At 44.7% G+C, this 17,675-nt stretch overlaps 1 protein-coding gene and 1 long non-coding RNA gene across 3 annotated transcripts in view; one reads left to right on the top strand and one right to left on the bottom strand.

The window, feature by feature from the left end:
* The window catches only part of LOC110569265 (uncharacterized), a 290,201-nt gene that overhangs the window by 84,795 nt on the left and 187,731 nt on the right, over positions 1-17,675 (bottom strand). The gene's annotated exons all lie outside the window — the stretch shown is intronic.
* Positions 1-17,675, top strand: part of CCDC60 (coiled-coil domain containing 60) — a 210,735-nt gene that overhangs the window by 136,316 nt on the left and 56,744 nt on the right. The window contains exons 3-4 of the mRNA XM_021675492.2: positions 1,689-1,859; positions 9,244-9,351. Coding sequence (XP_021531167.2) covers positions 1,689-1,859; positions 9,244-9,351 — 279 coding nt within the window. The remainder of the gene's footprint in view (positions 1-1,688; positions 1,860-9,243; positions 9,352-17,675) is intronic.

Here is a 17,675-nt window from a genome sequence, read left to right as displayed (position 1 = left end):
CCAAGATTTTTCTAGGTTCCTATAGCCCTGTGGTACTTAGGTGGAGAGTGTCTGTTTGTGGGTGTTCTTCCTCCATTACACTGTGAACTTCTTGGGGGCAAATGCTTTATCTTTTTGCTTTGTGCAGTCCCAGTCCCCTGAACTGGTGCCTGGAATAGCAGGTTCTCAGCCAAAGTCCGTCAGAGCAATGAATGAATGAAATGTTATCACTTAGCTGCCACCTGTGTGATGTGATGTGAAAACTGCTGGAAAAATCTCCATCTCCCACCTCCCAGCATTTTCCCAATAGACATTTGTAAGAGTCCCCTGCTGAAATGAAATGCCCTTAATAACACCTTAACTCATCTTAGCAAATAAGCAGGGGTCAGCTAATCATATGAATCTGGCCATGACAGCCGGCTGGGAATATTCCCATGCAGAACTGAGCACAAGAGAGAGACCAGAGGAGAGGAAGAGGCCACCCTCAAAGAGGAAAAGAAAATATTACTTCTCCAGGAATGGTCTCCAGCCTCCCCCTAGTCTCAATTAGGTGCCCCCTTCCCCAAAGCCCAGAGTCCCATTACTGTGTGCTATTATTGATTTCATATCTCTCTCTCTCTCTTTCTCTCTCTCTCTCTCGGGCCCAATATCTTGTTCATCACTGTTTCCCCAACAGTCGACACAATACCCAACACACGTTGGTTGCTTATTAGGAATTTGGAGAACAAATAACATTGAATTTGAGAACCAATATTTGCATCTAGGAACAAAGAGGGCAGCCCGACAGAAACATGTGGACACCTCTGCCTCACTCCTTCTCCACCACAGGCCTGCTAACTCTGACCCCAAGGTGAAGAGTGGCAAAGCCCAGGGAGGTGTGTAGCCCATCAGGGCTGAGAATGTCTTCACATCAAGCCAGCATCAAGACCTCTGATTAGGAAATAGTGGTTAAGTTGGCACAAAAAGAATCATGACGTCCTAACATATGTTGCTTGACACAAAAAGAACCCACACATTAGTACATGAACTTCTGTAGCAGTCACGCTCACAGATGTGAGCATTTAGGCAAATCAAAGAGAGGGCAGCCCTGGCCAGCACCTAGACCCTTTATTGCCTGCTATGCCATTGATTTTTATAGAGGAGCCCCTCTTCCATGACAGGCACCTCGCTGCTGACCCCTTCCCATGGTATCCAATCTTGCGGGCTGTGAATTATTTTGCCCACTCCATAGCACCTAGCAGAGTGCCTGGTGCAATGAGTGGGCACTCCATAAATATTTGCTGAGTGATGGGATGATGAAGGAAATGAGGCTGAGAGAGATTCAAGGACTTGACTGGGTCTTCAGTATGAGGTGGATCCAGAATCCAAACTCAGGTCTGGCTGAGTCTGGAAATCTACAGGTGGGAAGGCTCCTGACCTACAGGCACAAGGGTGCGCTCGGAGATTACTGGCTCCAAGACAATAAGAGTCAACTCATCTTTTTTTAAAATTTGTGTCTCCCTCTCCTCCCTCCCTCTCCTCATCTTCCCCCAACCCAATCCTCTCCTTCTCTATTTCTACCTGTTTCTTTCTCTTTTTCTCTTTCCTGTCTTTCTCTTTTTCTTTCTTTCTCTCTCGTTCTTTCTCCTTCTCTTTCCTTCTTCCCCCCTCTCTCTCTCACTCTCTCTCTCACTCCCTCTCTCTCCCTTTTCCTCTCTGCATGTCTCCAGCTTTTTGATCCAGTCCGTGAAGATAGGCCATGGATATTTTGCTATTCTGAGGGAAGAGAGTGCAATGAAAAAGAAGCAACAGCTACTTCAGAAACTGAAAGAGGAAGAAATAAATAAATTCCAGCCAGCCAAAAAGATCTCAGAAATCCCCTATGGGGACACCTTATTGGGGTAAGTGGGTGCAGTACCTGTGGCACCGAGGGTCTGGGGAACGACCACTGAGAATGAACCCTGCCTGGTTAGGTCGAGCGAGGGCAGCTGTCTCAGAGCAGGTGCCCCTTCTCAGCCTGGCATCTAACACCTTCTTTTTTTCTTTTTGGAGATGGAATTTTGCTCTCATTGCCCAGGCTGGAATGCAGCAGCACAATCTCGGCTCATTGCAACCTCCTCTTCCCAGATTCACGTGATTCTCCTGCTTCAGCCTCCTGAGAGATGGGATTACAGGTGCTCGCCACCTTGCCCAGCTAATTTTTTGTATATTTAGTAGAAACGGGGTTTCACCATGTTGGCCAGGCTGGTCTCAAACTCCTGACCTCAGGTGATCCACCTGCCTCGGCCTCCCAAAGTGCTGGGATTACAGGCATGAGCCACCACGCCTGGCTACATCTAACACCTTCTTTAGTCTGGTTCAACCAACCTTAATAGCCCTGCTTTCTCATACTTGCTAGAATATCTTCCACTTATCACTAACCACCCAGTTTAAATGCTGCCCTCTCCCAATATTTCCTGGATTTCAGTTCAACCACTTCCTGCACCCATTCACACTTCAGGTACCCATAATACGTGTTTACTTGCTAGTTTGTTTATTCCACGTTAGTAGCTCTGTTCCAGACCTTCAGCTGCAGCCCCAGGGCCTGGCTCATTGTCCACACAAAGCAGGTGCACAAAAAATGCCTCCTGTTTTTGTACAGGACTTACCCCTGGTTGGAAAAGGACTATCAACAGACTGGTCAATTATGAACTGTTAATGCATATGATAATAGCAACAATAACAATAAATACAACTGTGATGATGATGTTTACTGTGTGTTTTATGCACACCTATTTGGCTAAATTTCAAAACATTGCTGAGATAGGTGCTACTATTGGCCCCATTTTAGAGATGGAGAAATGAAGCTTAGAGGTTAACTAATCTTCCCCCAGGTCAGTAGTTAGAAAGCAACTCAGAGTCCCAAACTCAGTGGCACCAAAATTCATCAACTGCACCATTTGGTGTGGACAAAATCCTGGGATACTTTGAGCTTGTGCAGACTGAATGAGGATGGAAAGGAAGTGCCGAGGCAGCCAGGGAAGAAAGGCAGGTTAGAAAAATGGCCTGCAGGCCAGGCACAGTGGCTCATGTTTGTAATCTCAGCACTTTGGGAGGCCGAGACCAGCAGATCACCTGAGGTCAGGAGTTCGAGACCAGCCTGACCAATACGGTGAAACCCCGTCTCTGCTAAAATATACAAAAAATAGCCAGGCATGGTGGCAGGCACTTGTAGTCCCAGCTACTCAGGAGGCTGAGACAGGAGAATTGCTTGAACCCAGGAGGCGGAGGTTGCAGTGAGCCAAGATCATGACACTGCACTCCAGCCTGGGCAACAGAGTGAGACTCCATCTCAGAAAAAAAAAAAAAAGAGAGAGAGAGAGAAGAAAGGAAAGGAAAGGAAAGGAGAAGGAAGGAAGGAAGAAGGAAGGAAAGAAAGACAGAAAGGAAAGAAAGAAGAAAGAGAGAGAGAGGGAGGGAGGGAAGGAAGGAAAAAAGAGGGAAAGAAAGGAAGGAAAGAGAGAAAGAAAAAGGAAAAAAGAAAGAGAAAGAAAGAAAGAGAAAGAAAAAAAGGAAGGAAGGAAGGAAGGAAGGAAGGAAGGAAGGAAGAAAGGAAGGAAACTGGCCTGTATCTGTAGCCACTCTCCTGTCAGAGCAGCTGTTGCAACCCCAGCTACACATGAGAAGCATCTGGCAAGTTTTTCAAAACATCACTGTCCAGGCCAGTTACATTAGGCTCTCTAATGTGTATTAGCTGCTCATACACTTTTTAAATTGTTTTTAATTTCAGTAGTTTTTGGGGTGGTGTTTGGTTACATAAACAAGTTCTCCAGTGGTGATTTCTGAGATTATGATGGACCCATCACCCAAGAAGTGTACACTGTACCCAATGCAATGACTTTTATCCCACACCCCGCCACCCTTACCCCAGGAGTCTCCAAAGTCCATTATGTCATTCTTATGCCTTTGCATCCTCATAGCTTAGATCCCACTTATAAGTGAGAATATACCATGTTTAGTTTTCCATTCCTGAGTTTCTTCACTTAGAATAAGGGTCTCCAACTTCATCCAGGTTGCTGTGAATGCCATTATTTCATTTCTTTTTATGGCTGAGTAGTATTCCATGGTGTATATCTATATACCACATTTTCTTTATCCACTCGTTGATTGATGGGCATTTGGGCTGGTTCCATATTTTTGCAATTGTGAATTGTGCTGCTATAAACATGCATGGGCAAGTGTCTTTTTCATACAATGACTTCTTTTCATTGTATGAAAATCCCATTATGCATTACCCAGTAATGGGATCACTGGATCAAATGGTAGATCTACTTTTAGTTCTTTAAGGCATCTCCATACTGTTTTCCTTAGTGGTTGTACTAGTTTACATTCCCCGCCAAAAAGAAAAAATGCTCAACATTGCTAATTATCAGGGATATGCAAATCAAAACCGCAATGCAATACCACCTGACTCCTACAAAGAATGGCCACAGTAAAAAAAAAAAAATAGATGTTGGCTTAGATATATTCATAGAATTTTTTTAAGTTCCCGAGTGAGTCCATTGCGAAGCCATGGTTGGGAGCCATTATGCTAAAGCTGCCTTCAGGATTCCAAACTGCCAGTTCATTTGCTGAAAATGAAACAGAAGCCACAACAGGCACTCCCTCTCCTCTGCATCATTTCCCAAATTCTATTCTTCAGAATGTTAATTTAGAGACATGTGAATATGTGCTTCTTATAAACAAGGGTCCTGTCAATGGAATCATATAATACGTGACCTTTCTGTGTCTGGCTTCTTCTACTTATAATGCATTTGAGGTTCATCCTAGACAGAGAGCAGATTGGGGCTGCCAGCGGCTGTGGGCAGGGGGCATGGGAACTGACTGCATGGGTCTGGGGTCTCCTTTGGGAGTGATGAAAATGTTTTTGTAACAAGAGGTGATGGTTGCACAAAATGGTGCAATGTACTAAATACTACTAAACTGTACTCTTTAAAACAGTTAATTTTATGTTCTCTGACTTTCACCCTAATAATTTTTTTTTTCAGGCTGGACATGGTGGCTCACACCTGTAATCCCAGCACTTTGGGAGGCTGAAGCAGGAAGATCACTTGAGCCTAGGAGTTCAAGACCAGCTTGGGCAACATAGACCCCTACCTCTATTTAAAGAAAAAAAGAAAAATATATATAATTTTTTCACATAGAACAAGGTTTCTTGTCTGTGAGGCCTTGGGCAACAAGTCAGAGGAGAACTGGACCTCTTTTGTTTTTTGTGTTTTTTTTGAGAAGTAGTCCCACTCTAACACCCAGGCTGGAGTGCATTGACATGATCTCGGCTCACTGCAACTTCCGGCTCCCAGGTGCAAGCAATTCCCTGCCTCAGCCTCCCCAGTAGCTGGGATTACAGGCGCCCACCACCACGCCCAGCTAATTTTTATACTTTTAGTAGAGATGGGGTTTCACCATCTTAGCCAGGCTAGTCTTGAGCTCCTGACCTGGTGATCCACCTGCCTCAGCCTCCCAAAGTGCTGGGATTACAGGTGTGAGCCACTGCACTGGGCTGAGAACTGGACCTCTTTAAAGCTCAAGGGTCCAAGTGATGGATGAGAACCCAGACTGCAAGACCTCACGGAGTTGGTATATTTCCAGTCACCCTCCCTCTGAATTATGGCTGTTGGGATCCCAGAATGTCATGGAAAGAGTCTCTTCTCTTTGACTCCTCATTTGTGTAGAACCTGGGCTCAGCACAAATTGTGCCTTCATGACCAAGCTCAATGGCACACATAAAGTCTGATACTCCTAGTGACAGACTGGCAGCCTTTCCCAGGAAGAAAGAGAAGGCATGAACTCATGGCTCTTTTATTGTAGGAGCTATGCTCAGATTAACAGGCAAGCTCAACAAGCACTGGAGAAGGAGGGTGTCTATGAAAGACACTCCTTTGCCTGTTTAAATGGCTCAGGTGTAAAGTTTCACTTGTTTGGATGGAGTTTTTTATCCATGGTCATAGAATGTAATTCTCCCCTTTCCTATCCATGTTTCAGTGTGTGAGACATGGTTTATTTAAAGTTTAATAAGTTTAAAAATGCATGAGATCACTCGTCTTATAGACTTTTGTCTAGTTACGTCTTATCTGGTAGGTTCTATGAGCTGTACAAGGCTGGTTATTAAAGTAAAACTGGAAGTCATTACTGCAAGGTAGCCATCAAATGCATGGGTGGGAAGTATTATAAAATAGCATTAGGAGATTGCCTATACCCAGACAGGGTAGTGGTGGTGAAGTACACAAGCCTTGGAACCAGTTAGGACTTCCCCCACACAACTGTTTTACTTTGAACAAAGCCCTGTACCTCTCTGAGTCCCCTTTTTCTTCACCTACATAAAAAAAATGGTACCAAACTCCCAAGCTTATTACAAGGATTAAATGAAATGATACTTAGCCTAGAGCCTACCTATAAGACATGCTCAGTAAATGTTACCTATTATGATGTAATAACGTGAGCTTGAGCTCTCTGAGCCTCAATTACCTAAAATCCTTAAATGTATGGCTAAAAATCTTAATTTCCTTGAAGCTAAAAAGCATCTCACATTTAACAGTGATGCATCTATAGATAAAATTCCAATCACAAAAGTACCAAAAATACAAGTGTTCATTTATAAAGACTTTTTTCACAAAGTATTTGATCTTGTGCCTCATAAAAGAAAAGGAATTATTTTCTCCCCTCTGGATCTAAGACCATAGAATACATTTTTTAGACAAAAATTTTAAGTCCGACAAACTATGCAGGGAAAAAAGAAAATCAAGCACATCCCCAAAGATTTCTGCCTGCAAGCAGTCTTTCCCACTGTGCTCAGTGACCTCATTTTTCAGCTGCAGATTCAGCTGAAAAGGTGGGGGGAAAAAATGATGGGTAGAATTTGTTTTATTATTGTGGTTGAGAGAAGACATAAAACTGGAGATTAAGGATGTAAAAGCTGGGTTAATTTCCACATATCCTAAACCACTGAAAGACACGGCTGAGCCAGTAAGAAGAGGTCACAGCCATGTATTTGTTTGTGGTTTTCTCAGCTCTAGGGTTGAATAAAGAGTCAGTGGAAGTGAAAATTGGAGGACCTGGATTCTGGTCCTATTTTCTCATTAACTCTGTGACCCCAGGATTGTCCTCAAATTCCCAGGAGGAAGGTAAACTCCTAACTTGCATCTCAGCATCATCTCCACTGGCCCCCTCCATCCCCTTCCCCAAGCCCCAAGCTAAGTGATCTTTTCAAAATAATAAATTGCATGCTAAGCCCCAAGCTAAGTGATCTTTTCAAAATATAAATTGCATGCAGGTTAACAGCCTCCATGGTTGCCATTCCTCTAGAGTAAACACAAAAGTCTGAGCAGGGGTTCCAAGGCCCTGGATGGTCTAGCCTGTGGCTTGCCTATCCGGCCTCAGCTCATAGCCTCCTCTTACTCCCTCTACCCCAGCCATACTCTCCTACTTTCTTACTCATGACATGGCGTCCTCTACAGAGTCTTTGCACATGTTGTTCCCTCTGGCTGGAAGGTTTTTCCCTTCTCCATTTACCCAGTTAATTTCCATTCAACCTTCAAATTTCAGTTCAATATTTACTTCTGCTCCAGTTACTATTGCCATGAATACCCACTCTAAAACTTATTAACTCAAGACAATCAGAACTTCTTTCTCTCATAAATCTCCAATCTGAGTAGGGCTCAGAAGGGAAGGGTTGTATCTACTCCACAAAACACTATCTGGGGAAGCTCAAAGGACCCATTTCCAAGACAGCTCACTCACATGGGTGGCAAGCTATATTTGGCTGTCAGTTCGTGAGCTTGGTTCCTTTCCCCGTGGGCCTCCTCACAGGCTGCCAGCTTCCCCACAGCATGGCAGCTGAATGATGGGTGAGCATCCCAGGACACAGGAAGGAGAGGTTGCCAGTTTCTGGTACTCCGAATCACATCACTTCTGACACGCTCTATTAGGTCAGCTGATTACAGAGCCAAATGAACATAGCCCTACCTCTTGATTGGAGAAGTTTCAAAGAATTTGGGAGACATGTTTTGAAATTGCCACTTCCTCAAGGAAGTACACTATTCCCTGGCTTCCATTTCAGTCACATTTATGATTCTAGGCTATTAAAGCACTTTCCCCTTGGCACATTTATCACAACTGTGTGTTTGGTTATGCCTGTCTCCCCCACTAGACCCTAAGCTTCAGAAGAGGAAAGGCTGGATCTGTTTCATGCATTGCTCTATTGGCAGCCTCCAGCTCAGAGAAGAGGTTCAAAAATTACTGGTAGAAATGAATGAATCAGGGAACCTGTCAATGATCCAATCAATGAAAGTACTTAGACTGTGGCTCAGAAGCTAAAAGACCATCAGGTAACAGGCAGATGGCATGAATTAGAAAGAAAAGCAGAGAGTGGGAACCAAGGGTGCTTGTGTTTGGGGCAACTCAAGAAGCACATACCTCATGCAAAGCAGTCTGTGGTTCATCATTCTTGTCAGTAGAAACACTGGTCCCGAGTGACCAGAACTTTCAATTTTTTGAAGGCCAAAGCTTTTCCATGTTTATGTGACATCTCTCAATTTTAAAATGTGGACAATTGATTCAACTACACACACACAGAGAGACAGAGAGAAAAAGAGTGGATTAATTAAAACATGTCTGTGGACTGAAGTTGGCCGTGAACAAAAACTATATACCCTGCAGCCAGGTGTGATGTCTCACGCCTGTAATCCCAGCACTTTGGGAGGCCAAGACAGGTGGATCACTTGAGGATAAGAGTTCAAGGCGAGCCTGGCTAAGGCTATCTCTACTAAAAATACAAAAAAATTAGCCAGGCATGGTGGCACATCCCTGTAATCACAACTACTTGGGAGGTTGAGGGACGAGAATCCCTTGAACCTAGGAGGCAGAGGTTGCAGTGAGCCAAGATCGCGCCACTACACTCCAGCCTGGGTGACAGAGTGAGACTCTGTCTCAAACAAACAAACAAACAAACAACAACAACAACAAAATATATATTTTCCAACCCTTAGTATGGTATACTAGTATACCACATGATATATCTTGTTTATTCTCTTGGCTCTTCTAGAAGAATATATACTCCATGAGGGCAGGGACTTGTATATGCTCTGTTAAGGAACTGCATCTAAAACTCTCATCCCTCTGGCAGGAATTATTTGCCTGACACATAGTAAGTGCCCAGTCATATCTGCCAAATAGATCCTAGCGAGAGAAGAAGGTGTTCAAAGCTACTGCTCGTTGTTCACTTTGTTTCTCTGTCTGCTTGTCCTTCAGCACCTATGATGATGAGAAGCTGAAGAAGCTGGGAGCTGGAGTCACATGTCGCCCGTTCACTCCCATCCACAGCTGCATCATTTCTCCCTTGCTACCCGAGGCTCACGTGTAAGTAGTTGCACCTCCGGCTCATTTGCTTTGCTAGCTTATAAATTGAAGCCGAACTGAAATGACTCAATGAGCTGTCATGTCGGGAGGTGTTCCTTTGTCCTCTTGAAAGGGACATGAAGCCTGGAGCTGGCAAAGCTATTTGGCATATAAAAATAACAGAAAGTAGACACAGTGGTTTACAGCTAAGTGGCGAATCAGCTGGGACTGAGTCATTTCATTTCTTACCAAGCCAGACACTCTAATGTCAAATAGTTTGCAAAGCCTAATCAAACCTGTCTACAGCCCTCATCGAGTGTGTGCGAGAACATCTCAGCCTGTGCTCAGGGAACACATTTTCCCCAAGACTCAAGGAGCTGTTTCCCAGAGAAGCCCCTCCAGTTTTCTGACCTGAGACATGAACTCATCATTGCATGGTGCAACAGGAGCTAATCAACCTTCCAAAGAACACTTTTGCTTTAGAAAATCTTGTCATCTTGTTCCCCTTGTGTCTATTCCAAAGAATCTCAAGCCCAACTTTTTTTCTTTCACCAGTTAGCACTTTTCAGCTGGAAGATTTCAGGCACAGGAATATAAGCTTTTGACTTTGTGGCAGGGTTTTTTGGCCTTGACACTGCTGACATTTGGAGAGAAATAATTAATTCTTTGTTGTGAAAGGCTGTCCTGTGTATTGCAAGTTGCGTAGCCGCATCCTCTACCCACTAGATGCCAGCGGTGACAACCAAAAATATCTCCGGACATTACCAAATGTCCCCTGGGGGCAAAACTGGATGAGCCCCCACCCCACACCCCCATCACACACACACACACAGACTCCACATTAAGAACCACTGCTTTAGGGCAACGGATTCATTTAGAGCTGTGATACGATGATTCCAGACTTCTCCGTCTGCTCATTTGTCAAATATTTATTAGGCTCCTACAGTGTCCACAGTGATAATGGCCACTCCTTATCACTCTGTAGCCATTATCTCACTCGGTCCTCTCAGCCTCCCTATTGTGTAGGTGTATCATTATCCCCTCTCTGCAGATGGGAAAGCAGAAGCTCAGAGACATATATTCACCTATTCAAGGTCACAGAGGTCAGTGTGTTGCTGACTCAGGTCGATCTGACTGCAGAGCCCAAGCTTTCATCACCACACACTACACAGAAAGTATATCTCAAAGCCTTGCCTTTAAGGAGCCCATAATGTATTTGGCAAGCCAAGTTTCCTATACGTGAAGAGTAAAAGAATGCAAGAGTGAAATCATAGGATAAGATGGCAACAAAAGAAAAGCACTAATTAGAGCACTTACTGCATGAATGGAAGATGCGAAAATCATCCCCAGCACCATCATCATCATCATCATCCCTACCACCATTATCATCATCACCACCATCATCATCCCTCCCTAATATTTCAGTCATTAATGAGCCCCATCACACTCCACCCCATCCCACTTTCCTCCTACCTCTCTTTGATTGGTATTATGATTATAACATAGCTGGCGCCTAAGCTTGATGTTTTCAAAGCATCGCCTTGCAAAAATAGGCCTTGTAATTTCTCATGATATCTCTTGAATATACTCTTGCACTTCTGGTCATGTCTCCATGGACAAGCCTTCCAGAACCAATTGGTGTAGAACCAGTGGGCTTTCCCTTGTATCTGAATCATCTGGGGCTGGGGGGAGAGCAGGGAGGAAATGTTTCAGAGAATGCATATTCCTGAGCCCCATCCACAATTTATTTGGTCTGAGCCACTGAGGTTTACTCAAATCAGCTATGAAGAGATAGAGAGAGTTTCTCACCCATCTTCTGTCAATGTCAGATGGGAAAAGTAAAGCCCAGAAAGGGGGAAGAACCTGCCAAAAGTCTCATCACAGAAATCTTTTTTAAAAAAGATTTTCTTTCCTTAAGTTATTGGGGGAACAGGTGGCGTTTGGTTATATCAGTAAGTTCTTTAGTGGTAATTTGTGAGATTTTGGTGCACCCATCACCTGAGTCATATACATTGCACCCAGTTTGTAGTCTTTTATCCTTCACCTCCTTCCCACCCTTTCCCCTTGAGTCCCCAAAGTCCATTATGTCATTCTTAGGCCTTTGCATTCTCATACCTTAGCTCCTACTTATGAGTGAGAACATACTATGCTTGGTTTTCCATTCCTAAGTTACTTCACTTAGAATATAGTCTTCAGCCTCATCCAGGTTGCTGCAAATGCCATTAATTCATTCCTTTTTATGGCTGAGTAGTATTCCATTATATATGGAATACTACTCAGCCATAAAAAGGAATGAATATATATTCATATATATATACAATATATAATATATATATATATATCTCACAGCTTCTTTATCCACTGGTTGATTGATGGGCATTTGGGTTGGTCACACATTTTTGCAACTGCAAATTTATAACAGGAATCTTGATCTCCTGACAGTTAAGTCAGTTCTTTACACCAGGTTTGTTACATAGGCTAGTATTATTATTAGTATCACAGTGGATATTGTTTACATTCATATTAGACCAGGGGTCAGTAAATTTTTCCTTAAATGGCTAGACAGTAAAAACTTTAGGCTTTACTGACCAGGTGGTCTCCCTTACAACCACTTAACTTTGCTGTTGTAGAATGAAAACTACAGCAATGGATGTGGCTATGTGCCAATAAAGTTTTATTTACAAAACCAAAGTGGCAGGCCCACTGGCTGTAGTTTGCTATAGTCCCCGTCCAGGACTGAAGGCTGCCTTTTCTTATCCTCAGCTCTTCAAAGGCTCTGGCTGCATTTGATGACTGTATTTGTAAGGTATGGCTGTATTACAGATCACCTCAACATGGAGTGGCTTAAAACAACCATTTAGTATTGCTCCCAAGCCTACAGGTCAGTGGGGTGGTTCTGCTGGTCAGGCTGGCTTGGCTGACTTTGGCTGGATGTGCCTGTGTGTGTACACCCAGCTGATGAGTGAGCTGGAGGTTGGCTGATCTAGAATGGCCCCATTCTCAAGTCTGTTGGTTGGTTGTTTGGTGGCCAGGGTGACATGGGTGAGATGCTGAATGTCTCTCAACACCCAGCAAGTGAACTCAGACTTGTTCACATGGCAACAGAGAGGGTTCCAAGAACAAGATCCTAAGTATCCAAAGCCCCTTGAGGGAAATGATGGTGATGATGATGGTGTTGGTGATGGCTATTGCATTTTCCATCCACGAACTAGGCTCCCTCTCACCACATTCTGCTGGCCAAAGCAAGTCACCAGGCCAGCCTAGATACGGGGAGTGTAGGGAAAGACTTCACGTGATGGGGGAAGCGGCAAAGTCACATCTCAAACTGTGCAAAGCAGAGAGGGATGGTGTTGTTGTAATCAGTCTACCAAAAGGCACCAGGGCTGGCTCTGCCTGGTAATTCCCGAACTCTCAGTTGTCACATCAGCCAACGTGGATCAGAGCCTGATCAGTCCCTTCAATCCCTGTGTGATTGATCCCAAAAGTGGCTAATTCCAAATCGACTGTGTAGGGATCAATTCAATCATGTACCAAGAGACTGACTGACTGACCTTTATCTTTAAAAAAGGAAGGGGTGGTCTCTAGGAATGAGAAGCAGCCCCTCGTTTTCCCCTCTTAGATGACTGGGCTATGCCCCACAGCTTTTAATGAGCAATTGGGCAGCAAGTGCAATGCCTGAAACCTGTGTCCAGATTTGCCCTTGGCAATCAGCATGGGGTGCTTGGAATGGCTTTGAAAGCTTTTCCCAATTTCTCTTAGTAAAAGGAAAAAAAATGTTTTCTTCTCAGAGCTGTTTATGCCCACTGGGATTCTCGTTGGTACAGCAGTTTTAATAGAGTGAGCTATTCAAGTGTGCTGACCGCTGGGGCTCACCCAGAGTTCTGAGCTCAGGGACTTCAGAAGTATGCTTTGTGTATCCCTGTTCAGCATTCTCACCTCTTATACCCTGCATAAAAAAAAAAAAAAGTTCTCTCTTTTAATTTGATAAAATCCAAGATACTATGCCATGACCTGACACATGATCATTATGAGAAAAGACTGATTTCTATCAAGCATGCTTCTGGGGACTTTTTTTTTTAAAGTTTGTTTCACTGTAGATCAGATGAGCAATCATCAGGTTTAGGGCACTTTTTATAAATGGAGAAAAAGGACCAGACCTATCAGATGAAACCCTATTCTGATGTTAAGGGAGTCTCTACCCTATAACAAGAGACAACATCCACACTGTCATTAAGAGCATGAATTCAAAAGCCAGACTGCCTGGGCTCACATTTTCCAACTCTGCCATTTGCTGTCTTTTGTGACCTTGGACAAGTTACATGGCCCTTTATGCCTCAGTTTCCTCATCTGCAAAATGGGGATAATAATAATACCTTTTTCACGGGATTGTATAAGAATGAAATTCATTAATGCATATTGGGCACTTAAAACAGTGTCTGGCATAGAGTAAGTGCTCTTATGGGAAGTATTTACCATTACTGTTACTTTGTTGTTTTGGTGGTGGTTGTTATTGATGCTACTTTTCATTTTCTCAGTGATTCTGTATATAAGAATTGGGCTCAAGTACAGGTGCAGTGGCTTATGTCTGTAATCCCAGCACTTTGGGAAACCGAGGCAGGCAGATCACTTGAGCCCAGGAGTTTGAGACCAGCTTGGGCAACATGGCAAAACCCCATCCCTACAAAATACAAAAACTAGCTGGGTATGGTGACACATGCCCATAGTCCCACCTACTCAGGAGACTGAGGTAGGAGGATTGCTTGATCCCAGGAGGCAGAGGCTGCAGTGAGCCGGGATCATGCCACTGCATGTCAGCCTGGGTGACAGAGTGAGACCCTATCTCACAAAAAAAAAAAAAAAAAAATTGTGCTCCAGTTATCAGTTCAGAAAAATATCAAATCTGAACCAATTCATTCCCACTGTCTTCCATCAGTAACTGGAAATCTATTGAGCCTACTCTGTGCTCGGCAGAGGGCACCCTGTGATGAAGACCCTGTAGCTTGTAGGCTCACAGGCTGGAGAGACAAGTAAACACGTAGTTACAGTAGAGCAGGAACCCAAAGGTGGGAACAAGGAGAACACATTGTAGGATGGGAAACCTCCCTTTAAAAGCTCCTTAGAGTGAGCCCGGCCCAGACCTAAAGCAATCAAGGAAGGCTTCCTGATGGAGATAAGAGCTGAAGCCCAATAACTGAGAGTCAAGAAGGAAGAGGAGCAGAAATATGTACCAGAAGCAGGGAACAGTGCTAAGCACGTCACCTCACCCTCACTCTCACCTTTTGAGGGAGGTACTGCGATTACTACCATTTTACAGGTAAGAAAACTGAGGCTCAAAGAAGTTAAGTAATTTGGCCAAGGCCACAGGGCCAGTAGGTGGCAAAGCAAGAAGTTAAACCTGGACGGTGCAAAGAGCGACCATGGTGAGCTTGAGCAACTGAGTGGATTTCTGCCAGGCTGCAAATGATAGCACAAGGAACAGGCAGGACAACTCAAGGAGACGCTCACGGGGCCTCATGTGTGATTGAGAGGTAGGCGGGGCCTCATGTGTGATGATAGGTGGGCGGGGCCTAATGTGTGATGGAGAGGCGGGTGGGGCCTCACGTGTGACGGTGCATTAGTTTGCTGGGGCTGCCATAGTCAACTACTAGCCTGGGTGGCTTAAAGAACAGAAATGTATTTTCTCACAGTTCTGGAGGCTGACAGCCCAAGATCAAGGTGCTGTCAGGTTGGTTTCTCCCAACCCTGTTGAGGTAGGAGGATTGCTGTCTCTCTACCTTCTCTCTGTGTCCTCACCATGACCTTTTTCTCAGTGCTCGAAGCCCTAGTGTCTCTTTGTGTGTCCAAATTTCCTCCTCTTATAAAGACACCGGACAGGTTGGATTAGGGTTCACCCTAATGGCTTCATTTTTAAGTGAATCACCTCTTTAAAGGTCTCATCTCCAATTACTGTCACACCCTGCGGTACAGGGGTTAGAGCTTCAACAAATGAATCTGGGATGTCCACAATTCAGACCATTACAAATTATTTAGGAGGTTTGAAGATTTTTTTTTTTTTTTTTTTTTTTTTTTTTTTTGAGGTGGAGTCTCGCTCTATCACCCAGTCTGGAGTGCAATGGCAGGATCTTGGCTCACTGTAATCTCTGCCTCCTGGGTTCCAGCAATTCTCCTGTCTCAGCCTCCTGAATAGCTGGATTTACAGGCACATGCCACCACGCCTGGCTAATTTTTGTATTTTTATTAGAGACAGGGTTTCACCATGTTGGTCAGGCTGGTCTCAAACTCCTGACCTTGTGATCCGCCTGCCTCAGCCTCCAAAAGTGCTGGGATTACAAGCATGAGCCACTGCACCTAGCCAAAGTTTGATGATTTTAAGCAAGAGAGGGAGAGGGTTGGGTTGGCATCTGTTCTTGTCACCTGCAGAAATGAATCTGATGCTCACATACCCCACCTCCCCTCCACCCTTTGTGACCAAGCAGACCCCATCTCACCAGTTCACTTCCTTTGTTTATTTCCCTCCCCACCCCACACATCCCAAAGCCCAGGCCTGTAGGGCCTCCAAGTTGCAAAACAGAAAAGCCAGTAGGCCTCTCCCTCAGCCTTTCACAACCTCCTAGGGTTATGGGGAGGGCGTAGTGAGGTGCTCATGGTCCAGTGCCAGATGTGTGGCACAGCTAGCTGCTGCTAGTGCTGAATGCTGGACATGGCCTCTGTGCCCAGACCCACCAAAATGCTGTCACCTATAGGGCTCAAGACAGTGTTAGGGGAGAAGAAAGAGACAAGAATTGAAAAGGAGTCAGGCATAATAGCTTATACCTATAATCCCAGAGCTTTGGGAGGACAGGGCGGGAGGATCACTGGAGGCCAGGAGTTTGACACTAGCCTGGGCAATATAGCAAGACCCCATCTCTAAAAAAAAAAAAAATTAAAAATTAGCTAGGCATGGTGATGTGTGTCTGTAGTCCCAGCTACTCTGGAAGCTGAGACAGGAAGATTACATGAGCCCAGGAGTTGGAGGCTGCAGTAAGCCATGAACTCCAGTCTGGTGACAGAATTAGAGCCTGTCTCTTAAAAAAAAAGTTTTATTTAATAAAATAGCTGAGAAGGCTGTGGGCTTACAAGTCCTTTAAATTAGAAGTAAAGGAATAGTAGGTGCTTGGTAAATAATTTGTGGAAGGAAAAGACCCCAGGGAAGAAGGGAAAGAGCGTTTCTCACTGTAGTTTTCCAAAGCCCTGGTGGATACAGCCACCCTAGTACACAGGGGTGAGGGGTGGGTTAGGGCAGGGCCGTTCCCCTTTAAGCTGAGCAAATGCATGCCCCTTAAGGGATTAGCCGGGATAACCCTGGGTCAGCTCCGCATTTGAGCCCAGGGTTTGGGTATCACCTTCTGAAGTGGTGCCTTCCTGGAAACAGAAAGTATAGATACCTTCCTGCCCCTGGGAACACCAGGCTGAGGAACCCTGGGGAGTGTGGATCAGGGCAGGATGCAGTTTCAGAGAAGAGCAATTACACAGGTTCTTAATGGAGGCATCTGGCCCATTAGTGTAAGAGGAGAAATCTTGCAGGGAGGAGGGCAGCTGGCCAGGACTCCACCTGTTTCCAGGAAAAAAGGCAGGCAGCAGGTTAACCCTCTCCTGACCTTGCTCTCGGGGTGACCTCTGCATTGGCTTCATCAGCACCTCATCAGAGCCCGGGCTTGTGAGAGCACAGACATGGAGTTAAACTGACACTGGTCAAGTTCTCACTCATCCTAGTAGTGTGACCTCAAGTCACTCACTGTCCCTCTCTGATCCTCCCATCCCCCATTGTAAAGTGGAGGTGGGAGTGGTATATTACCTCTAGGGCTGTTGTGAGCTTTAAATGAGATACTGAGATGGAAACCATCTCAGTCACCAACAAGCTCTTTGACCTTGAGCAAAGTGATTCCACCTCTCTGAACCTCAGTTTCCCCTTCTCTAAAATGTGTGTAATAATTGATACCCCAGCAGGCTGTTGGAAGAATTAAATAATGTGTATAAAATGCCCCCATCAATGCCTGGCTCCCTGTAGGTGTTTAATACAAAGTATCCAAAAAATCAGAAAATGTAGGTGAGACATATGTAATTGTTGTTTAAGACAACAAGCACATAGGCCATGTCCAGCATTTAGCAATAGCAGTGGCTAGCTGTGCCACAAATGCAGTGGTGTGATCTCAGCTCATCGCAGCCTTGACCTCCCTGGCTCAAGCGATCCTCTTACCTCAGCCTCCTGGGTAGCAGGGATCACAGGTGCATGCCACCATGCTCAGCTTATTCTAATTTTTGTTATTTTTTGTAAGCTGGTCTCAAACTCCTGAGCTCAAGCAACC

This window comes from Aotus nancymaae, unplaced genomic scaffold, assembly GCF_030222135.1.
Source record: "Aotus nancymaae isolate 86718 unplaced genomic scaffold, 86718_ANA_hifiasm-v0.15.2.pri h1tg000021l, whole genome shotgun sequence".
NCBI lineage: Eukaryota > Metazoa > Chordata > Mammalia > Primates > Aotidae > Aotus > Aotus nancymaae.
Note: the sequence above shows the minus strand (reverse complement) of the source record. Positions and strands in the feature narration are given on the sequence as shown.